Consider the following 26,745-nt stretch of genomic DNA (forward strand, 5'->3'; position numbering starts at 1 on the left):
ATCTTTAAAACATCTCTACTGTGCGGTTCTGTAAACCAAAACAGCTCCACTTATTTGAAGTGTAGCAATGCAAAAATGAAAATTGTGCAAGAACACAAAAGGTGCAGGACAAGATCTGTATCTTCTTAAAAGAGAAGAAAGAAGAGAGAAGAGTAGAAAAACAAGGCCCAAGTTCAAGTCTCCTGACTGCCGCCTCAGTTTGAATTAAGATGTTGGAGTTGCCTCACCTGTTAACATACAATAAGACAGCCCCAATGTGAAACCTGCCAACATTAAACTGTCAGTTTTAAGCCCAAGTTTATTAAACATATTGTTAGCAAGTCACATAGTAGTTTTACATTAATGCCTCCTCAAAATTTCAATATGCATAAAAATGGAAGACTTCCATGCATTTCAACCTACCAGCTGAAAATGAACAACGATGAAGTATTATCTATTCTATTGGATCATTGTCTTGTCCAATCCAGGGAACCCCAACCTTTTCAAGCCTGAAAGCACCTCTGGAAGTCTGATGCAGGCTGATGAGCACAACCACAAAATGTCAGGGAATGAGGTAAATGTAGCTCTTCAAATGTAAAGGCAGAAGCTCTGTTTACAGGAGGACTTTCAAAATGAACACATAGTTTGAAAATATTTTCTTCTATACACACAGTTCAGCTTTAATAACGCAGTGAAGACACTTGTGCTGTGGCAGCAACTGCTACCAAGGCAACTTTTAAAAAATCTGCTCAAGCTCCAATAGCCAATCAGAAGCCCTGCTGGGCAAAGGCCTCACTCACTATAAAAACTCTTGGCAGGCATCAGAAAAGTTGTTAGTGGACATCGTGGTATGGTTTAGTGCCTACTTCACCTATTCCTGATGTAATGTGCAAAATGACATGTTACTTGAAACAAGGAACTGCAGCAGAAAGTTACATACCCATTTTGTCTTCACAACATTGAGGATTACTTATCCCAAATCATGATGTTATTACACTGCTTATTTCTCTGCCTCTGCTAAAGTACTAGCTGCTAGTTGCAGGAACAAGAAAAAAGGGACACTTTCTGGGGACAACTCACATAGCCTGTGTTTAATTCTGATCTTACCTTTCTGCAACACTTGACTGTGCATTAATTACTGAAGCATGAATTAATGAGCACTGGCAGATTTCTGCAATCCCTTTAATAGTGTAATGAGGGTGAGGCAAGAAGAGCATCTGAACTAAGGCCAAGGGACAAAGGTCAATGTATTGAAAAAAATTCAAATGATTTTATATGGTCACATCTTCTTTCCTATTTGGAATTCCAAACAGTTTCAAGGCAGCAAATGAAAAGATAGATAACAGCTGGTTGGGAAAGAGTAGACACATCATCATAGTTGCAGTTTTTGAGTATATACCTGAGAATAAAGCCTAAAACGCATTCAGAAATGCAGGAATATAATCAAATGAGACTTCTGCTGATTCAAAAGTGGCTGTTCACATCTGAACTGCTGAACAACAGCTTCTAAATGGACTCACTGCTGTACAGCAGAAGTAGCGTGAATAGTGACTACTTGAGACCTCATCAGAAGTACTCAAAAAGGACCCCAACCACTCTCTTCTTCCCAGATATTAATAATAACTTCCCCTCCACCCCCCAAGTCAATCCAGGCAGGTCTCATTTTATGGGATACACATATACACTTAATTGTAGGGGCCAGGTTTGTAAGGGAAGGGATAAAACAGCTCATTACAACACTGTCTTCCTTGCTCTCTTCTGCTTAATGGGATATTCATGAAACATTTTCAACATCAAAATATTTATTTGACACTTCCCTGCATCTGCCCATACTGTACATATTTGCACAGGTGTACCTTGTATCAAACTGTATGAACCTCTTTCTCATTTAAGTGTGTCTAACTAACGCACCATAGCTGGTATACAGACAAACATTTTAACCTCAACACATGCAGTGGGCATAGCAAGTGATGGCCTATAACCATGGTGGTGAACCAATGGCACTCCAGATGTTCATGGACTACAATTCCCATCAGGGTCTGCCAGCATGGCCAATTGGGAATTGATGGGAATTGTAGTCCATGAACATCTGGAGTGCCATAGGTTCTCCACCACTGGCCTACAATAAACTGCTCCATAAAATCAGGAATATGTTTTAGCAGTGTAAGGACACGCAGCACAAAAACATTTGTCACTTAACCAATCTCTCTACAATAGATTCATTAAGAGATTCCTATCCACGTGTCACCTTTAAAGGGAAGGACAGCAAGAGATCTATCTGAAAACAAAACCATACCCTAGACAACTACTCATATCTATTGATTCTGCCACAATGCATGCAGTTCCAAGTAATATAAAATGCAAATAGCTCTAACATTGCCATGGTTATGACTATGAGTATCCTCTTGGCTACAACTTTTGGTTGCCGTGTTTCACACAAATCGCGACTCATCTACCCAAATTCCCACACTGTTTTTCAGCTATGTGCAGCACAGCTACATTTCTATAAACTATAGGAACAGTTTAAATAATGTACCTGCCAGCACGTTTGCACACCCAGAAGAGTTTTGGAGGATTGGGGTAAAAGCCAAATCTATATGCAACAGGCTTCTTTGAACTGCTGCCATAGTATGCAGCATTATTATAAATTGTGGAAGCTATTCAAGACACTGATACAGAACAAATGAGAATAAGTGCAGTTTCATATGTTCAAGGCTGCAAGCCTTCATGCAGTTAGAGGACAGTAAGCTCCATTAAACACAGTGTATTTACTTCAGAGTAAGCTTATCATCACTAAATCCCTGGCCATGAGCTTAGAAAAGCTTTTTTTAGTAGAACTTCAAACTATATCTGGTTTCAGGGTTTTTGTAAAAAAAAATCTCTAATCTTCTAGGTAGTACAAAAACATGAACATTTTTTCCCCAGTGATGTGGAACTCTGTCTCACTGTTTCTCTCTATCCTTTATCTGGCTGAGAAGCTATCAGAACAGAAGGTGGAACTGCTTCTGAAGCACAAGAAAACTGTGTTTGAAAATGGAAGTAAAAATCAGTTGCAAGCCTAGTGCTAAATAGCTCTCAAATTCTCAGTACAACAAATTCTTCTCCCTTAAAAGAGAAAAGGATGAACAACTTCCTCACCACTGGTAGCTTGGTGAGTATTCTTACAGAAAAATAATTATCAGCTTCATAAAGTAACAAAAATGTAGCAACTTTTCTAAAAAGTTCAAAAATGGATGAACATTTGTAGGAAGGGAATACAGTTGACATCGCTGGATACTAGTCGAAAGCATAGCACCCATCTGTACCTGCCAATGTGTTTCCTAAAACTCACTTCTCTTTGGGATAAATGATAAATGTTTTGGATGAAAAAGAACAACAGTTGGGGTCACTCCCACTAAAATAATTCTGGGCAGTCAAATCACACCTGTGTGCCCTCAGCTTCCCTGGGTTCAGCAGTCGCTTCCTGTGATCAAGCAGGGAACAATCCATTATTTTAAAGAAAGAAACAAAGAAAAACCACTGTATTTCTTTCTAAGGCAGAAAACCAATACCAGCCTTTCTCTATGATTTGTAATACCTTTCTCTATGATTTGTAATTGCCATGGTGGTATCCACAGCTTTTTTCAAAATTCCAGAAGTGTCTGCAGGCTCAACAAAAATGAGGATTTCTATCATATTATAGGGACTATTTCACTAGCATTGACAGTCTCAAATTTAGCGATTACATTTACTAAGAGAAAAAACACAAATACCCAACAACACCTTGTCAGACATGAATCTGTTTAACTGAAGTGTTTGCTGGGACAACAACATCCCAAGGGTAAAAGTAAATTACTGCTATTTGTTCTCACTACCAACCCTAAACAGTCTAAAATGACTCTTTGGTTACATTCCTTCAGATTCAAACATCTGCATCTTTAAGATTTTCAAAGTATTTCCGTGTTTTACTATCAATGCAATGATCTTACTTATGCATACTTGAAATAAACCCCACTGCACTTTCAAGTCAACCTTGGCTATAAACAGCTGCAACAATCTCCAGTAAAATCCAAAACCAAAAATAGTGCAATAACTTGGATAGACCAAAACATCACAAACAGTGGAACAGTAAGTTCCTGATCACCAGTTTCAGTTACAAGGAGCAATAGGTTATGTACACTATTTCTATTAGAAGAACAGGATAGGAAAAGTTAAATCAAGACACATGTGGTGCACAGAAGTAAACTATTTCAGAACCCTTTGCAGAATGAACTGTTGTTAACAGCAAGATTTTACTATTAAAGCTTCCATTATTTAAGACATTCCCTACACTTAACAATAAAAAAGCTGGAGACAATATCCCCCAAACAGCCAATTAATAATAGTGAATGTTTTTTTAATACATAGAAGATGAAAAACTAAAAAGTGATGGCTAAGGTAATATATTTAGTCATTGAAGTTGAATCAGCTTGTGTGCCTTGGTGGCCCTGTTGAGGGCAGAAAGGCAAGTTATAAATTATGTAAATTAAAATAAATTTCCATTAGCCAACTTCTCAAATATCAGTTGCTCTTTTCTTAGGAAATCAATTCCAATACCACCAACTTCTAAAAAGCACCCAGCTAAAATGAGTAAGCATCATATCTGGATGCCCGGGTAGGCCTCTTTTGTAAACTGTACTGATTCTTCCTGCTGCCCACCACAGGTCAGCATGCTACACATTACAGGTGTGTTTTGCACATATCAGCTAATAACATTTTGTGGACTAGTAATATTTTCAGAAACTGCTTTAGCAGTTAACCATAGTTCAGTTGACAACAGGGCTTCACACCCATCAGCATATTTCTGCCATTTCCCACAGGAAGCTTCCTCTAAGGAAGCTGGTTTAAACAACAGCCAATGTGTAGCAGCTGGTAGACATGGAGAAAACAGAGCTCCATCCATTGACCTGTTTGGACCAGTTGTATTTCTTAAAACCTCTACCTAGCTAACACTAAAATTATAAAAACTTAACTTTTAACATTAAAGATCATAAACAAATACTGTAGTCAAGCAAACCTGTAACTGATTTAAGTTACCATCACTTCTTACTCCTCACTTACTGTTTGTTTTTCATACTATACATTCTACAAAGCAAGTCACCTGGCAGGGATGGGCCCCGGAATTTTGGTGTCTCAAAATAAATGTACATAGTGCCTTCTTGTGCAGCAAAAACATATATAACAGACAAGAGGTAACTTCTTAATCAAGCCTCAAAAAACTACTCCCTGAGACAAGCCATCCTACCCTGCCTAGCCAGGTGCACAGAATTAAATAGTATATAAAATAAATGACAACTATTATTTGCCTTTGACAGATGCAGCATATTAAATACTAGCAAAAGGTCTGAGAGAGGCTGAAATAATAGCTAGTACTATTGCAAAACTGTCTGGGGGAATGCAATGTACACTTCTACATACAAATATGTGAGGGTCAGCCAAGGAAAAAGCTGTCCCCTATACAACAGTTTCTCCAAATGCAAGAATTTGATTTTACCAAATGGAATGAATGAGTCATTATTTTCTAAAGCAGGAAAATCAAGGAATAGCAGGATTGATACTAAAGCAATTCCCTGTTATTGCTGTGTTCTTATCATGAACACAGGCTCCTAGTAGGCTTTGTTTCTTGGTTACAGTGGAATATGTCAAAATGTCTGGACTGTAAAGATTTCTAGGGAGTTGCAGAAAGGACAGTATTGTGACCATCACGAATTACAAAATCAATAAAATGACAGTAACCCTAGGTAATGACCTGCAATCTTTTTCACCATTGCTACTATGTAAACACGATTCCAAAAACTACATAGCAGAAAACAGCATCGTTATATAGACTCATTATATGTAACTTGCAAATTCCTGTCCCTGACTTTGGAAACTTTTTTTTGCTATGCAACCGATGGCTAAAGTAATTTCCAAACTTTTACATGATATTTCATCTGAGGACAAGGGACAGCCTTAGATGTCTAATCCTCACAACTGTAAAATCTTATGCTACAAAGTGCAAACATAAGGTGTTCAGGTTTTTTTTACTGTATTCTCCTTCTGCCAGCAGCACCTTCTCATCCAGTAACAGCAGATGTTAGAACAATGATGGCGAACCTATGGCACAGGTGCCAGAGGTGGCACTCAGAGCCCTCTCTGTGGGCACGCGCAAGCAGAGTCACCCCCCCTCCACACACACATCTAGGCTGGCCTGGGCCACTGGGCTCTATTATTAGCATTAAACCTAAGACCTAGTTTTGGGGAAGCAGTGTAGGTAACCCTGTTAAGTGCTGTTAAACCCCACTGATTTCCATGCGAAGAACTAAAGCGCAATCCTTTACCTGGGAGTAAGCTTGGTTGCTGGCAATGGGGCTTGCTTCTGAGTAAACCCTCCTAGGGTCGTGATTCACCTGTTGGAAGAGTTGCAAGGTTGCTTCAAAGCAAAGCCACCGACTACCACCAAGCTTACTCCTGAGTAATGCATGCCTCGGAACCAACCGTTTTTCTAAACTGAAACCTCAGTATTCAGGTTAAATTGCCGTGTTGGCACTTTGCGATACATAATTGGGTTTTGGGTTGCAGTTTGGGCACTTGGTCTCGAAAAGGTTCGCCATCACTGTGTTAGAAGAACCACAAGGGGAAAAAAGCTGCTTAACTGAGGCAGCTACATTAAGATGCAACAGCAGATGAAGTCTTTTCTGCCTGTCGCACAACAGGAACCACAGATGGCAAAATAATCAGAAAGTAGGATCCCCCTCTCTCTCCCTCCCCCATTGCAAATTCAGGTCCCCGAATGGTTTCTTCCTTTCCAGGTTCATAGAATCATAGAGTTGGAAGAGACCCCAAGGGCCATCAAATCCAACCCCCTGCAATGCAGGAACACACAGTCAAAGCACTCCTGACAGATGGCCTTCCAGCCTCTCTTTAAAAACCTCCAAAGGAGACTCCACACTTCCGAGGTAGTGCATTCCACTGTCGAACAGCCCTTACTGTCAGGAAGTTTTTCCTGATGTTTAGGTGGAATCTCTTTTCCTTCACCGTGAACCCATTACTCCTGGTCCTAGTCTCTGGAGCAGTAGAAAACAAGCTTGCTCCCTCACCAACATGACATCCCTTCAAATATCTAAACATGGCATTTCATCAATAATGGTTTAGCTTTTCATAGGTCTAAATGGGCTGCAGGTAAAAATTTGTTTCTACAAAGCACCTTGTATTTGCAATGGGTTGAATCCAACCTAGTGTCAAAGCTGTTTTCAGAAGTAGCGCTTGTGTGCTCCTCCTGCACAGAATCATATGGCTTTCCTCTGTCCTATACTTTACCTTAATACTCACATATTCCATCCTACTACACCACCATCTTTTTAATTAATTACTGTATAAGAAGTCTTACTATGTTTTATCATAAAACACATCTACATGCTATCATTTCAATCTTGTATAATTTTCTAGTCTTTTCTAGTCCATCCAAGTAGAGATATCTCTGCCAAATATCAACTTGCCAACAAAGCCATGCACTTTAACAACAGTCCCTCACTTTCTAAAGCTTTAACTCTAGCTCTTAAAGGCTGTCAATATTACATATGCTCAACAAACAGAAGAGCTTGCATAAGACTAGTCAGATATACAACAAATCCTAGGCATTAGTTCAGAGGTATCTGATTCCCAAAAATGGCACTTAGCACTGCCAATCTTAGGACTTTGCTTCAACAGTTAATTCCAGCATAATTAATGGAGTCAATTTGTGTACTATATATAATTGTATGCTAGTTATAAAAATGAGTAATAGGTAAAATGTTGTGACCCAAGGTATTCGCATGTACTGTTAATACAAAACACGTTGCTTCTTATATCAAGACATTGTCTCATGCACAGGACCAAAGAAGTTATCTATAAGATACCTCAAGTTCTACAATTATGTGAGTACAAAAAGGATAGGAAGTACTCCTGAATACTACATTCCTTTATGACTTATCTATGGCTGCTTGTGGGTGCAACATGATCAAACTATTAGAAGTACAGGTCTCACAGCTGTATAAAGAACAGAAGTAGAAAAACACAATAGTTAAAATTACAGTTCTGAAAAGAAAATGGTCAGTCCTTTGCTTTAACAACTTGTGAAACCTTGTCTTTGAGGACTGTTCCACATGAGCTTTTTTTTGTAAAATACTTTCCACATGGTACTTTGGAATACTAGTATCAAAAACGTTTATGGAAACAACTGCTGAACACCCTGTTCACTTTGTGGCTGAGATCTTGTTCAACTACCATGAGAGTTAAACACAAGTTCCTACAGATATTCCAAACAGATAATTTTATTAGTTTACAAAATTAAATGTAAACGAGTACTAGAGAATGTGCAATATTCACAAGAGAAGCATACAGAAGCTTAAACCAGACTGATTTCATAGCAAATAGATATGCCTGAACAGACTGCCACATAATCCTGCCAGTTTTAGATTTTGAAAATGTTGCTTTAACCATGGTTCTGCACAGAAACAGCAGTATCAGCAGACAGTCATATGAGACTGTGTTCAGTTACAAAGTGTTTAATGACATTCAGAACCCATATAATTTTTCAAATTAAAAATAATCTTTAGAAATTGGCATAAGAATGACAAAGTTGCTGAATGCAAATACACTTTTTGTAGTTTAACAAGAAAAGCAAGTGCAACACCAAAAATGTAAGAGCACATATGCACTGCAGACATAAGACAATTTACATATACAAATTAGCTTTCCTGAAAAACTTTAATTTTCCAAGGTGACTACAATCTTAGAAAAAAAAAATTCAGTATGATACCAAATGTCAACTGGCTGAAGAAAGCTATGCCACAGTAGTATCAAAATGAAACAGGTTTGTAGTATACCTATGCCCTTACAGGAAGCAGAATTGTTTATAAGCATTCAAATCAATGGCCCCTTCCGCACACGCAAAATAATGCATTTCCAAACCACTTTCACAACTGTTTGCAAGTGGATTTTGCTATTTTGCACAGCTTCAAAGAGCACTCAAAGCAGTTTGAAAGTGCATTATTCTGCATGTGCGGAATGAGCCAACATCACGATATTTGGAATTTCAAACATGTAAAATAATGTAAGGAGCCATACCATGAAAACATAAAGAAAACTTATAGAAGTTCAACCATTACGGTACAATAAAGAAAAAGATGCTGAAGAAGCTTTAGACATAAACATAATTTATTTGAAATGTCAGGAAAAACAGTTTGATTATCAATTGTATAAAATATGTTCTAAGATTATTACAAATTATAACTGGAAGAGTACAATATTCACTTGTGTGTGTGCATACTGTATTATACATCTAACAATGTATATTTTTGTAACAAAAATGGATTTCATGTATACTGCTAAGATGCTCACATCTTACAACAATATGTCCAGAAGGATTACAAACTACCCTGACAAGCACTGTTATAAAAATGTTCAGGATTGAGTCCATGACACAGAATATTCCAGACATGAAACTCTGAAAGTATCCACACATTTGTTTCTCTTTTCAACAACAGAAGACAACTGCTATATGATTAACTTCAGAGTGAAGATGGCCAATAGGGAAATGCCATTTTTTCAGTATGTAAATACGAGCCTGATTCCATACCTTAGACAGCAATTAATACTGTTCATTTAGCAGTTAATGCTTGGTCAAAAAAATAATCTTAAAGCATTGCCTAAGTAGTTTTATTTTAATTTAATAAAGGATTTCCACCTGTCTATGGACTTAAATTCTCATATAAAAAACCCCGCTTCCTTAAACAAAATTTTAAAGAACTGTTATACTTTCCACACTAATACCCATTTATGAAACCTGTTCACTACATATGCCATGCATAACATCATGCTCTGTATGGTATTCTCCCCTTTCAACTATGTTATCTTCTATCATAACATTCAAACACATGTGAGATGTGGCACATGTAATCAAAGCTCTGTATTTCTTTTCTAATTCTAATTCCTTGTTTAATTCAGACAACTAATTCAGACACCATAGTTTCTCCTATGAACAGAATGGTCACAGGGATGTTAACTTCATTTCTAGTGGCTCACCACTGCTGCCACTGTACATATTTAGAGTCCCCAAGATTTCTTTTTCTCATGCAGTTTAGACAAAGTTGTTTCTACAACAAATATCGATTCCATAATTGTATGTAGATATTTGCTAACCAATTTAAGAAATTTTATTGTATTTGATCTACAATAAAAATGGAAAAAGCTGTTCTATTATATCTGTATTTAGTGAGGCTATGATATGGGGCGATAGCTGGACTGATATGTCAAACAAATTCCTTGATTTCACAAATGCATGTGCATTTAATTGGAGACCAATACATTTTCTTGACTGCAGAATGTTATAGTGTTACAATGTTGGGTACAAATAGTAAATATGGTTAAATCCAGCCAATCACATAGTCAATTCCTTTTAAGATACAAGAACATAAGCAAATTAAGTATGAATGCAAACACTTGTTTCATAACAAGCTGTCATACTGTTTCTTTCAAATAAAAGAATAGTTTGATATGATCCTAATCATATTAGTACAGCTTATCACATCTATGAAGTTTGAGAACAGAAAAGCACCAGAAAGTATACCGTATATACTGGCGTATAAGACGACCCCCCCCCCCCACTTTTCTAGTTAAAATATAGAGTTTGGGATATACTCGCCATATAAGAGTACCTGGCGTATAAGACGACCCCACACTTTACAGATGATTTCCCAGGGTTCAAAAGTAGTCTTATACGCCAGTATATACAGTACTAGTTTTGATAACTATCAAAACTTTCCTTGCCAGACAATCACAAAACTACCGAAAACAGAGCCATGAAATTAGTGATTATTTGAATTTTAAAAAGCACTAGGAAATGCATACCTGTCGGCTAAACCCCTCACTTGGTACAAATCGTAATTCTCAGTTCCCATTTTAAACATAATCCATCTTAATATCAGTAGGATTAGGAGAGCAATTTTGTCTACAATTTCATTTCCCCCCCATGAACCTTTTACAAAACTTCAATGTTAAATTCTTCACTGTGACCAGTAGGGGTCATTTCAGTATAAAAATTGTACTGGAAGAAATTGACTTGAAAAGGAGATTTGGGGAAAAAATGTTCTACAAAAACTGTATTAACAATTTCCATGGAAAAAATTTCATCTGCAAGTTACATTCATATTAGTATTTACAGTTTTAATACAGGCTAATACAGGATATTTGTGACGTAAACGCTATCTCTAGTAACATTAAGAGGCTTTTGTATCTTACTGTAACCTGGAAGGTTAAATAAAAGGATGTCTTGTAAACCTCTTAAAAGTTTAAAGCCAGTCATCAAATATTCATTCAGCTGATTACCATTGTGTGTGAGATGACAGTATCAGCTAGTTAATTCCCCTGTAGTATGTCCTTGTGATAGCTAAGGCAGGTACAACTAGTGGTACTGTCAAGCCCATTATATAAAATGATTCTTTATTTTTAGCACAGTATGCCAGATTTACTTCTAACTAAAATACTAGAAGCTCCATCATTCCTAAAAAAATTATAATTCACCAAACATTTCCAGAAAGCTCCACACCACTGTACAGTAAGGAAGTCAGGTATCAAGGTATTACAGCAGATCATCAGCATAATTCCACAGCAACATTACTGTGAAGTATGCTCAAAACATACCATAGCAGAATGCAAAGTTCAACTTGTTCCATAACAGAAATTTCTTATACGACTTATTAATTCAAAATGCTTATACCCTTTGTAAAGCTGAGTAGCATAAAGCAGAAATAAGTTAATCAATACAAGAAGAAATCCAACTTGAAATTATCAGCAATATGCCAGAAGCCCAACAAACCTATGATGATTTCCATCATGCAAAACTAGGCAAAAAAGGGGTAAGGAGAAGAGCACACCTGAGTTTAAATACTGAAGTCAGTCTCACACCAAAACAAGTAGCAATACTAAATTTCAGGCTAACATATCATAAAGGTAATGTTTAGTTATGTCATTTTTAGAGTACAAAGGGAAGAGACTAGTATGCTTTTAACAGTTTTTTGGAAGACTGCCTCTGTTTTCTCAAAGGAATTTTTAAACTCTCTGCAGCCCTCTAGTGGATCGACAAAAGCTATCCTTTCTGCAAATGGCCAAAGGAGGGGGGTAATGGGGGGATTTTCCATGCAGATTTTCATCTACTACAACAGAATTGGTTTTTTTTAAGCTTTCTCTCTTGGTTAATGAGCAGTAACAGAGGCTCTCTCATGACACATACAGAAATATTTTGCTTGACTGCAGTCTGTACATTTTCATTTATCAGATAGCACCTATTTTAAAGCAAACTGAAGGTGATAAAATATGAATAGGCTTCTTTTTTACCTATTAAAAGAAAGGATCCCCTTTCTCTCCATGCTGATACAAAAGTGATGGGAATAAACATAACACGTTAATCAATTTTTGTCCCATTACTATGTCCCATTACTAAACAATTACAAAATTAGCAACATGGGTTCTTGACTGGGGGCTACTGCAACTCAGAAAATGAAAGGATACCAATTAAGATAATGCTGAACAACTTTTGCAAGACCATTAACTGCTGATCAATACATTATAATTTACTATTTAAACCTACAGGGTCACAGTACTTGCAACATTTTGAAAACTGGGTCATTAAAAAAAGATGCAACAGTGACAGCCCAAAGCTTCCAAAACTGCAAAAAAGCATGGACAGGGCACCACTAGATATTTACTTCCTTGCAAGCGCTGACAGAAATGTTTTGCACGTTAAAATCATAATAATGCATCTGTTAGGCAACAAACCTTGCAGTAGTCATAGTACTCTCTTTCAAGTCAACATGGTTAGGCTGTAAAGGCAGGTAGTGAAACAGACCTCAATGTCAAAGGAAACAGTAAACTGAAAGGGTAGTGCCAGATATCTACATCAGACTCACACTGACATGTTTTTTATACAGAGAAGAAAAGGTGAGTTTTGTTTTTGTTACCCACCACGAGACCAGCACAGACCTTAAAAAGTGATGAAAGGAATGATTAGAGAGGAAAAAAATTAAGGAAAAAAAGAGAACAAAAACATCTATCCACCTTGCGAGGAGGAATAGCTCCAATACCGGCAGCAAAACACAACTTCAGAGACTTGGGTGGGGGTTAAAGAAGCGGTCAGTAGGTGTGTATTTGATGTGGCCCAAAATGGAAAATAACCAGGCGGGGGTGGGGGAAAGAAAAAGACGCATATCCTATAACTACATTAACAAGGAAGGAAAACAGATACGCCACACTAGCCAGCCTCCACCCTCTCTTGGAAGGAAACTGCCACCTTTCAAGGTACTCGCTGGATTGCACACCAGCAGTGTGGCGAACGTGGAGTAGCAAAGAGTGGGGAGAGGGAACCCCGAAGAGCCACAATCCGTCGACTCAGGCGGAGTGGAAGGGGGAGGAAGACTGGGGCGGGAGGGGGAGACCCTGGAGCCCACGGCCCCTCACCCCTTTTCTCAGCACTCTCGGCCGCTGGACACACGCTTCCTCCACGCTCCCCGGGAGGAGGAGGTGGGGTGAGATCGCTCTATCTGCAGCGGGGTCGGCAGGGATAAGCGGTCCGCCGCGTTTACCTTCACAGACGCCCGCTTCGTACTCGGTGAGAGAGTCCCCGTTGAGCGGCGGGCGGATCACGCAGCGGAGCCCCCGGTCGCAGGCGCCGTGGAGCCCGAAGAAGCCGCCACAGCTCTCGTTGCGCTGCCGGGCGCACAGGAAGCAGCAGCCGCAGATGTCCAGCACGACACCGCCGGGGCAGTTCTTGGGCTCCTCGCACCGCGACTCGTCGCAAGGCAGACAGACGAACGCCCGCGTCCCGCACTCCTCCAGCAGCAGCAGCGCCAGCAGCAGCAGCCACCCCGCCGCCAGGTGCCAGCCGCCGCCGCCCACACCCCGGCTCCGCCGACCCGCGGCCAACGCTGCCAGGTACATCCCGGCCAGGGCTTAGAAGCCCCCGCCAATCCACACGGAGTCTCCGGGTCCCGCACGGACCTGCCCAGTCCAGGCGGCGGCGGCGGCAGCAGCACCTCCTCCGCCCCTGCCCCTGGAGAAAAGTTTCCTCGCCGCGACAATGACGGCGGCGGCGGCGGCGGCGGCTCCAGCCAAACTTCTACTCCAAGGCAGCGGCTTCCCCCTCCTGGCCGCCCTCGCTGTGTGAGGCAGTGCCGACCCCCCTCAGGCTCAGAGTTATGCGCGCGCCTGGACCCGCGCCGGCTTCCCGAAGCCCCTCGACTACCCCGCGCACGGCTACTACGCAGCAGCTATAACGGGCGTCAGAGAACGAACACGAGCCAAGCCACAACGCTCGCACCGACTCCTCGACTCCGGACTCTCTTACTGCCTCCGACTTTCGCCGCTCCCTACGTTCCACCCCCACCCCCTCCCAATCCTTCCCCATTGGACGGTGGAGTACCTAGCCCCGCCCAAGCCTGGCTTCCGTCCCACTCATTGGACGTTCCTGCTGCCTGGCTCCACCTCTCTCCCAGCTTTTCTCTCTGTGGCGGAGCAAGGAAGGGCGCTGCGGCTTGGGCCCCGCGGCAATTGCTTAGCGCTCCCCCTTTCCCTCCCCCACCACTTCCCTCCCGCTCGGCCCCGCCCCCGCCCGTGGCGTCCCGTTCCTAGAGGCGGGGGAAGCGGCGGCTCCCGGACGAGGCCGATCGATCCACCGGTGGGATGCTTAGCCTGTCCGGGAAAGCCGATCGCGGGCGAGGATTGCCCCCGAATTAAATAGAGGGCAGCGGTGATGGAAGGAAGACTGAGGCAGGGACAGATGCTTTGCGGAGGCAAATTCCGTTCAGTTCCAACTTGGCTTTCCCGAAAGTGTCTGCGGGACCGCACTGCACGACTTCTGAATCACGTGGCTTGCTTGGTCCTCCCCCTCGAGCGAGCTTTGGCGTTATCGGGCAACCTTTTTAAAGCAAGCGAACAAAAATACCTGACTATCAAGCTTCTACCTAATCATCCCCAAGCTCTCCTTTTGGGATTTCGATTTGGAGAACCAAAGGCTGCACAGATTAGTGAGAAATCACTGCCCCGTGTGAAATACCTCTTTGGACTGTGGAAACATGATAGTGTGTTCAAAAGTTCCTGTTTTTCTCATGGACCTAAAAGAGTCTAGAAAACTCTCTCCACTAAACTACATAGCCTGGAAATGAGGGGCTGCAGAATTGTCTATTTCCAGGAGTGCCATTTGGATGGCCCAGAGAAAAGATTTGACACACACACACACCTTTTTTTTCAAGCCTGAAGGAATGCCTGCATCTCTGGCCTTACTCTGCAAGTGGAATGGCTGAATGTTTCCCCAACAGTGTGAAGTAAAAATGGTCTCCTTGGCAGAAATAGCAGACTTGCATTTCTATAGCGAGTTACCTGAGAGTGGAGTCAGTTAAGAAATAACACATCTCTGCTCCTGATGCTGGGGCAAACTTAAGCAGATTCCGCATGGGCCAAAAACAGCAGTCAGAAAACGGTGTAAAATGGTTTAAAATGGTGTCAAAGGGTTTACACCGTTTTCACACCACTGTTTTTGGCCCATGCAGAATCCGCCTTAGGGTGGCTGTCTTAGTCCTGCCAGCTTGTATGTTTCCTTGGGATTTTTGGCTGGCCATGGCTGGAAGCACCGCTAAATAAGATAGATATTTAGTCTGATCCAGTAGAGCCCTGTTATGCTATTATGCTACCATTAAGTGCAGCAAACCAGCAATTTGACACATGATTCCTCTTCGGAGGCACCAACCTGCCTTTTTAATTCGCATCAGTCCTGAGCTTTTCCTTGTGCCTTTCAAAACAGCACAAGACAGTTTATCTCTAAACTTCTGATTTTACAAACATAGTCCCTGAGCGTATTAGCAGCCTCCATGGGAGCAAAAATATGATTCTTCCCAATTATCAGTAAAATCTCCCTGTCAAACTGCTGTCATTGACTGTCTAAAACAAACAAACAGACCTCCTAAGGAACACAATTAGATGAAATAATTAAACAGGGGAAAGTGTCTGTGTGTCTGTGGGAGAATGAAAGTCAGTTGAATTAAACATCTGAACCACAGCCCAAGGGAGAAATAAAAAGTGACTAATAAGAGGAAAGAAATATTGAAAACAACCACAATGTCTACTTGTTGAGTTCTCAGCAAAAGTAGTAAGCCCCCAAGAGGACAAGGTGGAAATAGAAAGCGAAGGAGCCTAGCAGCTGTTCCGTTCTCGCAATACCTTACTCAAAACAATGTCTGTACAATTTTAAGGCAAGAATGAGTGAATAAACCAGAACAGGAAACTCAAAATGGCATGGAAAAATGTAGCTTGAAGGATACATCTCTGAAAGTTGAGATACAACTTTCTCTTGTAGTAATCTCAAAGTCAGAAGTGCTAGTGCTCTTAAATTGCTTTCAATCTTTGTATTCATCCAAATGCAATGTATACTGTATAAAATAAAATGTGTTTAATTGGAGAGGTAGCAAATCTGCCAAGGTTTTGCTTCCCTTTATATACTTTTGTGCAATCCCTAAATATTTTTAAATCTCTTTTTTTCCTCAGTAAGAATAAAAACGCTGAAGGAATCAAAGACATGATTGGAAATCTCTCGCCAAGTCCAGCTACCCCTCAAATTCCCCCTTCAAGCATTCTGTGAGCTCTCAGAGGCTTATACAAAATAATTCTCCCCACCTTTTTTCTTTGACACTTAGCTTCCTGCTTTCATCATTCCATTGCTTTGATTCTCCAGGACTTTTGAGTGTTTTTTCTTTTCTTTTTAAATTATTTTTCTGCATCCTGGAATTCCTAGAGACTCCTGCCTATCTATGCTTGGCCCCATTCTACAGCTTTCATTATATATATAGGAGCAAATCAATGTACTGTTATAGTAATAATAGTGCATATTTCAGTTGGGACTTTGCTCAGAATCTAACATGCACCCTACAGCCTTGTCAATGAAACCAATGGAAATAGGCTGACATTTGGGGAGAATTAAAGCCTTGGAACATCCTGCTTAACCCTTAGTATTAATCAACCACAACAGATTCTAAACAATGGAATGGTACTTGCTTTTGTTCATCCCTTGTTATTTTTGTGTTTCCCATGCCAATGAAAAGAACAATATCTAAATGTATGGCAAGAAATGTTTGTGGGGTGCTCTGTATCACTTGGAATTGCAGCTGGGTAGAATGTCAAACAGCATAAAGAATTCCTTTCGTTTCTTCTTTTAAGGTATTTATTAGCAGGAGTTGTGATATTGTTCATATTTATTAAATTAATTCCTTATGTTGTGAGGTGTTTATCAGGGAAGAGTGAACCTTACATTGAGATTATCTATTCCTTAGTTACCTGAAAATGAAGAAATAATTTTTAAAAATGTGGGAGAGGGGCTGTATTCTGGGTAATTTAGTGCAGAGTTGTGCAGGATGGTATAGAGGTGCATGTTGTTGTATTGCAGATATTGCTTTTTCAGTTCTCCACTCCTTAGGCATGTACAGTAATCATTTGGGAGATGTTTGATATTCATATTAACAAAACTGATTTGACATTTAATTTCAGTCATAACCCAGTATAATTTCCTGTTCCAATAGCTTGCATTCATATTCTCCGGATTGCTATTTCAAACTCTACCCACAAGCCAAATGCTTGTTTTGGATAAATTATGCTGTCTTGTGAATTGGTTATTATCTCTTAGGTAGAACATTTCTGTCTAGGTATACTAGGCAAGTTTCAGTGAAAATTGTGAGTTATTCTCCACCAAAAAGATCTTACTGTTAATATCAGCTACTATATGTCATGGCTTCTCTTGGCACTCACTAGTCTCTTACAGGTTGTAATAACTATCCATATACTGAATCCATCTGTAGCAAAATTCTGAAAAGAGTGGTTCTTTAAGAAACCTAAGCAGTATACACAGGTCAAAGAAGGTAGATCTTAGAAGAGTCATAGATGTTCCAGGAGACTTAACTGCCAACATACCAAGTAACTTGAAGACTGGACAATTCTAATATAAAACCTTCTACTATTCTACATAAAACCTTATTTCGGACTGTCCTGAAACTTTACTTGATTCAACAAGCAGCTGTTTGTCTTTTGGCTAGTGTCAGCTAGCAGGAACATTATCATCAGCGTGGTACCAGCGTGGTGTAGTGGTTAAGAGCAGATGGACTCTGATTTGAAGAACCAGGTTTGATTCCCTGCTTCTCCATCTGAGCAGTGGATTCTTATCTGGAGAATTAGATTTGTTTCCTTTCTTCTACACACAAACCCTGCTGGATGACCTTGAACTAGTTGCAGTTCTTCAGAACTCTCTCAGCCCCACCTACTTCACAAGGTGTCTGTTGTGGGGAGAAGAAGGGAAAGGAGTTTGTAAGCCCCTTGAGTCTCCTTAAAGGAGAGAAAAGAGTGGTATAAATCCAAACTCTTCTCTTTTTCATCAATGTATCTAATTCTCAGCACAGCCAAATCTGATAATACTTAAATCCAGAGGCTGCAATCATGAAGTAACAAAACAAATCTGTCTGCAAAAAGCTATATCCAACTCCAATCACATCTGTTGCACTCTGGCTGTCTTGTATAAATAAAGATATTATACATATAATTGTACATGTCTCTCTGATAAAAGGAAAGGGAGCATGAGTGGAAAGCTGGTATACTCAGGACTATTCAGTGGGGCTTGCTCCAAGGAAAGGATTGTCCTATATAGGACGCTTGATTAAGTATGCACATTTTAATTGAAATTTTCCTCTTTTTGTTCTTCTGGTTTTTTGAAAAATCTAACATAAACAGCCTAAACACAGAATGTGGAAAGGTCATGATATTATTTAAGCAGAAAACAAACCAATGAAGGACACAACAGAGTTCCATGTTGCCTTCTTTGAAAGGGAAAGGGGGAAGATTTGTATTGGATCTTAAAATATAAATTTGAAAATTGGGGAATAGTTTGCAAATTTCCATCCTTGAAGTATCTGTTAATGAAGCATAACCATATTTTCAGATCATGTGGGGACACGTGCAGAAAATAATACATTTTTATTAAAAGGTATATAAAGTTTCCTGAGTGAGTTTGGACACAGGGCAAATATATGCAATTGATATTTTGCAACTTTATGATTTGGACCCTAGACTTAAAAGACTAGAAATATGGGCTTGCATGTGGATTGGAGGAAAAGCTACCTGTGGCATTTAAATAAATATGCACATATTTCAGATTCGCGTGTTGTGTCAACATAGGTTCGCAGACATCCAGACGCATAGTGGCAATGGGGACATCCAGGGTGGCTTATCCCAGGTGCCACCATTGCTGTCACATGTTAGGGGTGTGTTGGGGCGGAGCAGGGGCAGGGGGGGGCATGTGGGCAGCTCATGCCTCGGGCGCAGTTCCCCCTCTCTTTGTCACTGCAGACATCCCGCTGAAAGCAACAACAAAAAAAGGAGGAAAAATGACACATACGCAGGATCACCAGGCAAAACAAAGTTTATTCATTTACTTTTTACAGTGAAATTGCGCATAGATGAGCTGCGAGTAGAGGAAACTGCAGGAGGAGAGGCTGCAGCGTTTGGGACTCTTTAGTTTGGAGAGGAGACGTCTGAGGGGGGATATGATTGAAGTCTATAAAATTATGCATGGGGTAGAAAATGTTGACAGAGAGAATTTTTTCTCTCTTTCTCACAATACTAGAACCAGGGGGCATACATTGAGAATGCTGGGGCGGGGGGAGAATTAGGACTAATAAAAGGAAACACTTCTTCACGCAACGTGTGATTGGTGTTTGGAATATGCTGCCACAGGAGGTGGTGATGGCCACTAACCTGGATAGCTTTAAAAGGGGCTTGGACAGATTTATGGAGGAGAAGTCGATTTATGGCTACCAATCTTGATCCTCTTTGATCGGAGATTGCAAATGCCTTAACAGACCAGGTGATCTGGAGCAACAGCAGAAGGCCATTGCTTTCACCTCCTGCATGTGAGCTCCCAAAGGCACCTGGTGGGCCACTGCGAGTAGCAGAGAGCTGGACTAGATGGACTCTGGTCTGATCCAGCTGGCTTGTTCTTATGTTCTTATGAAACCTCAGTGGGAAACCTTCACCAAATGGCAGAGGCAGCAGCTCACAAAATGGTGGGCGTGAGTGGTGAAAATGAAAGTAAAAAAGCTGGGGAGGGGGAGAACTAAAGCATCTCCTGCCAGCTTTTGTTCGCAAAGCAAGCAGGAGACATCTTCAACCCATCTTCATGAAAAAAGATTGCTAGTTTAGTGATTTTCAAAAAAACCAGATTGAGAAAAATAAAACGACATGAAAATGTTTTGGGAAAGAACGCTGTGTGATTTTTTTCCTCACAATGCTTTTTGATAACATCCTCAAGACATTATAATTGTGCTGTGCAGAAATGGCCTGTGTGTCGTGTTGTGTGAAACAAATGCTTCCTTTTGTCTGTTTTGAATCTCTCACCCTTCAGCTTCAGCAGAAAACCCCTCAACCTAGTATTATGAGAGAGGGAGATAAGTTTCTTCTTATCCATGCATAATTTTATAGACCTGTATCATGTCTCCCCTTACCCACCTTTTTTCTAAGGCAAAAATTCCTAAATATTTTAACTGCTCCTCATAGGGCAGTTGCCTAGCCCCTGAACACTTTGGTTGCTTTTTTCCATACAGTATTCCAAATGTGGACTCACCATAAATTTGTATGAAGGTAGTATGATTTCAGCAGTTTTATTCTCTATTCCCTGTGTAATTATGGCCAGCATGAAATTTGCCTTTTTCACAGCAGCCCCACATTGGGTTGACATTTTCATCAAGTCATCATTTTAATCACTACCACCCCAAGATCCCTTCCGTGGTCTGTTGCTCCCAACACAGATTCCATTAGGGTATATAAGAAGTTGGGATTTTTGCCCCAATGTGCATCAATTTACACTTGCCATTTCAATGCCCATTCTTCCAGTTTGGAGAGATCCTTTTGGAGTTCTTCACAATCCATATTAGTTTTAACCATCCTAAATAACTGGGTAGCATTTGCAAATTTGTTCTCACTATTCAGCCCCAGCTTCAGGTCCTTGATGAACAGGTTGAAAAGCTTTGATCCCAACACAGAGCCCTAAGGGGCCCTACTGCTCACAACCTTCCATTGTGAGAACTGACCCCTACTCTCTACTTCTTATTTTTTTTGTTAGCACTCAATGAATAAGAGGACTTGTCTTCTTAACGCATGACTATGATTTTTTTATTTAATATCATTAACTAATACTGCTTTCTGCATTTCTCAACACATTGTGTGTAATTTTGCTTTTTTAGATTTCTATAATCCTTCCCCTATTACATTGCTTATTAGATGTTTATTATTAGATTTTTTTTAAAAATAGTATTTTTTACTTATGTGCTGCAGAGTCTCAGTAAGAGAGGAGGACTGTAAATAACATTAATTAATTAAATAAGGTTGGGTCTTCTGTGAGTGGGGGGGGCTCCTACTCTGGGGGTGGTGGATTTCTGTCTGTTCCTTTAGTTCACATTGCAGACTCCCCCTGTATCACTTGAAGCTGTATTTCAGGGAGCAGAGGGAGCTGCAGTGGGAAAAGGGGGAGTGGGAAAGATTTTTACTATGAGTTGTGCCCTTGGGATCCAACCCAGAATGTTTGAAACCTACTTAATCAGAGTTTGTGATGGAAGTCTATTATGTCCAGCAAAATATGATAATTTGACTATAATCTATATTCCAACATCCATTTTAAAATATTGGTTCTTAGGATGGTTTGTTTCATGAATTTTGCTTCCTTTTCTAAAAGTGATACCTAGATTCTATGTTGAAGCCATCTGGTACTAGTTGCTTCTCTTTAAATTGCCTTTGCTAGACCCCTAAATGCTGTGTCTTGTTTAAATACTCTAAAAGGGAAATTAATGTCTGGTGCAACACAAATTATATCAGTGGAGTTGCATGTATGATTAATTTGGCTTCTTGTATCAAGCACTTCAGGTAAATTAGCTTTTGCAGCTTTGCTCATCCATGGAGCTTAGACTGCATGCAGAAAGTAGTGTAAAAAGCTATGATAGAGCATCCAGTATCCTGCCCAGAGTTTAAATTTAGTCACTACTTTCTTCCCAGCTGATTTAATACCCAGTGTATAGCTATTTAATACAGCTTAATTTCTAGTGTATTAGCCAGCACATTGCACAGCTTTAGTCAGTTATCCAGTATCTCATAAATGCTCATTATTGTTGCCTTTATTTTAAAGAAAAAATAAGCCATCTAGATATGTCTTAAAGTGTTATTTGATATGTCTTTGATGAATTTATTTTAATTCTTTGAGATTGTGCATGTTCCTGTTCTACCAGGACACTGTGCTTCCTTCACAATGATTTTTATTAACTTTAGGGCAAATGTTAATTTACATATATGTAGTCTCAATTTGCAGGTTTTGAGTGTGCAGAGAAACTTTCGTTTACTGAATTCACATTCTCTCTAAAAAGTTGGTATTGATATTGACTTTCAATGCCTGATGGACATAGTACTAGCTACTATTAGTAGGCATAGCAAAATACATTTAAATGCTCTTGCAGGCTGTATTCAAGTAGTTCATCATCAGACTAAATAAATCCAATTTACTCATAATCTGAAAATCTCAGTAACTTCAGATCTATAGAACTGAATCTGATATTACATAACAAAAATAATCCACATCTACAGGGTTAGCCTAACAGATCTGGTATTTAGATGAGTTAATATGACAAGTTTTGTTTAACCTTGCCAGAAAAATACGCAACAGTAAATCAGTTCGCATTATATTTCGCTTAATAAAAAGCAGACTGAAAATTTTCTAATGGAGCAAAATACTCTGCTTCAGATCTCATCTGAAATGTCAATTCCTTTATCCCTGGCACACAGATATTACACGGATCATTTTAAGCTTCCAAATATATAACCATTTTATAAAGTTATAAAGATTCTTTTTATTCCATCCCCCTCAGCGTGACCATGAGATTCTGATAAATACTCATCTACACTAGCCCATAGAGCTATTTCTCTCATATGCCAACCAGTTGTTATTTTAAAAAGTTGGCACTCAAGAGCACAGAGGTCAAAACCTTTCCCTAGTACTTTTCATTAGCACATGGTATTCAGAAGTCATCCTGTCATGGAACATCACAGGATGGGGAAATAAATCTCCATATTCATATTTCAGTGAGTTTCTTACGAAAGCTGATATAATCCTTCTACAGGAAATTTGGTCTATTCAGGCCATCCGCATGAAGGGTTATGAATCCTAAGTCCAAAATATGCAGGGCTGGTCGCCCTTCCGGTGGTCTGTGCACACTGGTATCTACCGCTTTCAGTGCCAGTGCACTTTGGTCCTTCCCCCAAGTAGCCCAGGCCATTATGATCTACTGGGGGGCTAACCCACTGATTTTTGCCAATGTCTATATTCCCCCTGGTCTGCTAAAGAATCCCCTAGACAACATATGGAATAAACTATCCATTTTCCTCGAAGGTCTTGAAACTGATTATCCCTCAAGCGAAATCCTATTGTTCGGAGATTTCAATGTCAGAGTGGGCACTGACCTACTAACTCTTCTAGCACACAAGGAGCTCAACGATGCCTACTCCACCTCCCTCCTACTCCCCGCTGCTCGTAATTCAAAGGACTCTTGCATAAATGCAGCTGACAAGAAACTAACGGACTGGCAATCAACCACAACAAGCTGTGGCTAAACGGCTTAACAACTTATGAACACTCTCAGGATTTTACTTTTGTTTCCTCTATAGGCCGTAGTGTGGTTGACTACTATCTGATCTCTCCATACCTGCAATTTAAGGTGCATTCTTTTCAAATTGGAGACCTTCTGCTAGGGGACCATCTCCCAATCCATCTTATATTATTGCTAAACCAGGAGGTGTGTGGAGAGGAAATGCCATCAAATGAGTATCTACCCCGGTTGATTTGGTCTCCCAAGCTGGCATCTTCTCTTGAGGACCTGCTTGGCTCCCTCAACCAATCTAGACTTGTTTCCTTTGTTACTAACACTGACTCCCCAATTGAGATGATCACCAACTTTGAACAACTAATCAAGCATGTAGTTAACTCCTTACTAAAATATGATACAAAGAAATTCAAGACAGCCAGCAACAAGGCTTCCTGGTTTGACAAAGAATGCAAGCAATTCAATATAAAAATCCGCCAACTGGATCGATGCTATAAAAATTCCCGATCTCCCATGATCTGGAATCAGATCTCCCAATGCAAAACCGACCTCCGCCAATTAATGGCCATGAAATGGCTTGAACATGCTAAATTACAATGGGAGCATTTATATTCTGCCGTTATCTCCAACAATACCAAAAAATTATGGGCCATGGTCAATAATTTGGACCATAAAAAGTTTCCCATGTCCAGCTGTATTTCCCCAGATGTTTGGCACCAACATCTTTGCCAACTCTTTCAGAAAGAGAGGCAGTATAAAATAAGCCCCATTCTGGCTAACATCTGTTCCCCGGAATGGCCCCCAGTGTCCCCTCATGAAGTGGCGGAACTAATTGGAGGACTAAAATGGGGGAAAGCCCCCGGGCCAGATATCATCACCCCCAAGGTCCTGAAATCGCATGTCGATTGGTGGGCCCCTCTCTTAGCCACTGTGTTTACACAAATTAACAACTCTGGTATAATTCCTAAATCCTGGTTATCGGCGATAGTGGTACCCATCTACAAAGAGGGAGCTACCTCTGACACCTCCAACTTCCGCCCTATTAGTCTCCTATCTGTTATTGGGAAGATCTATGTGACGCTCCTTTTAAGGAAACTCCAGAAATGGGCTCAACAAATACGAACCATCGGGTTTGAATTGGTTTCACCAAAGGGAAATCCCCGCTCGATCATGCAATAGTTCTAGCCCACCTAGCAGCCAAATATGCAAGCAGGCCACACTGCAAACTCTACATTGATCTGAAGGCAGCTTTTGATACAGACCCCAGAGAACTTCTCTGGGCCAAGCTTGCTGCTCTTGGTATTGAGGACAGACTTCTCTTCCTCATAAGACAAATCTATTCGAGCACCAGCTGTCGTATTAAGTGCTCTCAGGAAGGCCTTCTTACTGACTCCATAGAGGCTACCAAAGGAGTTAAACAGGGATGCCTGTTGGCCCCCACTCTTTAATCTTTATTTGAGTGACTTTCCCTCACTTCTGACAGGCCCCAACTTCCACGCTCCCAAGCTCTCCTCACATTATTTATCAACCCTGTTCTATGCGGATGACTCTGTCCTGCTATCACGTTCCAGGGTGGGTCTAAGGTGGCTCATGAAACAATTTTCTGAGTACTGTAATACCAACAAATTAACAATTAACTATCAGAAAACCAAAATCATGGTTTTTGCTAGGTCCCGTAAAAAATATTTCTGGAAACTAAACAATGGTCTTGTTGAGCAAGTATACTGTTTTAAATACCTTGGCATCACCTTTTCACACAATCTTTCCTGGACCTTGCACCAAAAGGCAGCGCTCACTCTGTCCTCTCCTAGTATCACTGGAATCCTTCAATTCTTTTACAGCAGAAGGCATTCATTTGTTCCGGCTGCATTAAAGATCTTCAATGCAAAGGTTGAATCCCAACTACTCTATGGGGTCCCCATCTGGATCCAAGCAGTGAACCAAGCTCTGAATGTCCCCCAATCCAAGTTTTTCCACCAAGTAATGGGAGTTCCAAACTGCATCCCTTACACAGCCCTGTGTCTAGAACTGGGGCAAAACACTGGAACATAAAGCTTGGCTTGGAGCCTTCAGATTTTGGCTCCGCCTTCACTACCTGCCATCCGAGCGCTCCCTTGTCTCATTGACATTACAGGACACACAGGCTAACCCTTGGTTCTCTCTAATTGAGAGAAAGATTATTTCCATCGACCTGCCTATTGAATCACTCTACCTAATGTCCTATTCAGAAGCATACAATAGGCATAGAGATCGGCTTTTAGATCTAGAATTTGCAAATTTACATCTAGCAGCCAAACAAACCTGCTCTCCAACACAACTCCTAATTCCACTTGAGCAGAGACGTATGGCCTACTACCTCCATACTTTAATGAACCCACGCGCAAGGAAAGCCCTTACCATTGTGCGATTTAACGTTATGCCCTCTGCCCTATTAAGGGGTAGGTTCAGTAATTGAGAAAAACCTGCAAAGCTCTGCAGTTGCAAACTCAATGTGGTTGAAACCCTGACCCACCAACTCTTGCACTGCACCAGATTTGATAACATCAGATCTAAATATACCAACTTAATTTTTTTCTTCCAGTCTGGGCTGCCTGATCTGACTAGGTTATCTTGATTGTTAAATAATTCGGACCCTGGTCTTTGTGAAGAGGTCGCCAATTTCATTGTGGAGATAGTTGAGAGTTCTCAGTAGAACGTACTTGTTATGGTCCCTGTGGGGGCCTTTTGCCATTTTTATCTATCATGTATTTATGTATTTGCTTCTGATTTATGTATTCGCTTCTGACTATGCCAATAAAGGCTTATGTATGTATGTATGTATGTATGTATGTATGTATGTATGTATGTATGTATGTATGTATGTATGTATGTATGTATGTATGCATTAAGAAGTACACTGCCTACAAACATGAAGAATAGAGCCACACAGTGCTGGAAGGAATCTTGGAAGTAATCTAGCCCAACCCCCTGTTCAATGCAGGAATACAGCACTACCAACAGACAACTGTGATGGATTAGACTTTTAAATGGTTAATTTTAAAAGGTGCACTTAGCCAGAGCAGCA

The 26,745-nt window shown here is 40.4% G+C and overlaps 1 protein-coding gene across 1 annotated transcript in view; it reads right to left on the reverse strand.

Annotated features, from left to right (window-relative positions):
• CRIM1 (cysteine rich transmembrane BMP regulator 1) overlaps positions 1 to 14,366 on the reverse strand; it is a 174,129-nt gene extending 159,763 nt beyond the window's left edge. Inside the window, exon 1 of the mRNA XM_048505050.1 lies at positions 13,596 to 14,366. Within this exon, the coding sequence (XP_048361007.1) occupies positions 13,596 to 13,950 (355 nt within the window). The 5' untranslated portion in view covers positions 13,951 to 14,366. The remainder of the gene's footprint in view (positions 1 to 13,595) is intronic.
• Between the last annotated feature and the right edge of the window lie 12,379 nt (positions 14,367 to 26,745).

Source organism: Sphaerodactylus townsendi, linkage group LG01, assembly GCF_021028975.2.
Source record: "Sphaerodactylus townsendi isolate TG3544 linkage group LG01, MPM_Stown_v2.3, whole genome shotgun sequence".
Classification (NCBI taxonomy): domain Eukaryota; kingdom Metazoa; phylum Chordata; class Lepidosauria; order Squamata; family Sphaerodactylidae; genus Sphaerodactylus; species Sphaerodactylus townsendi.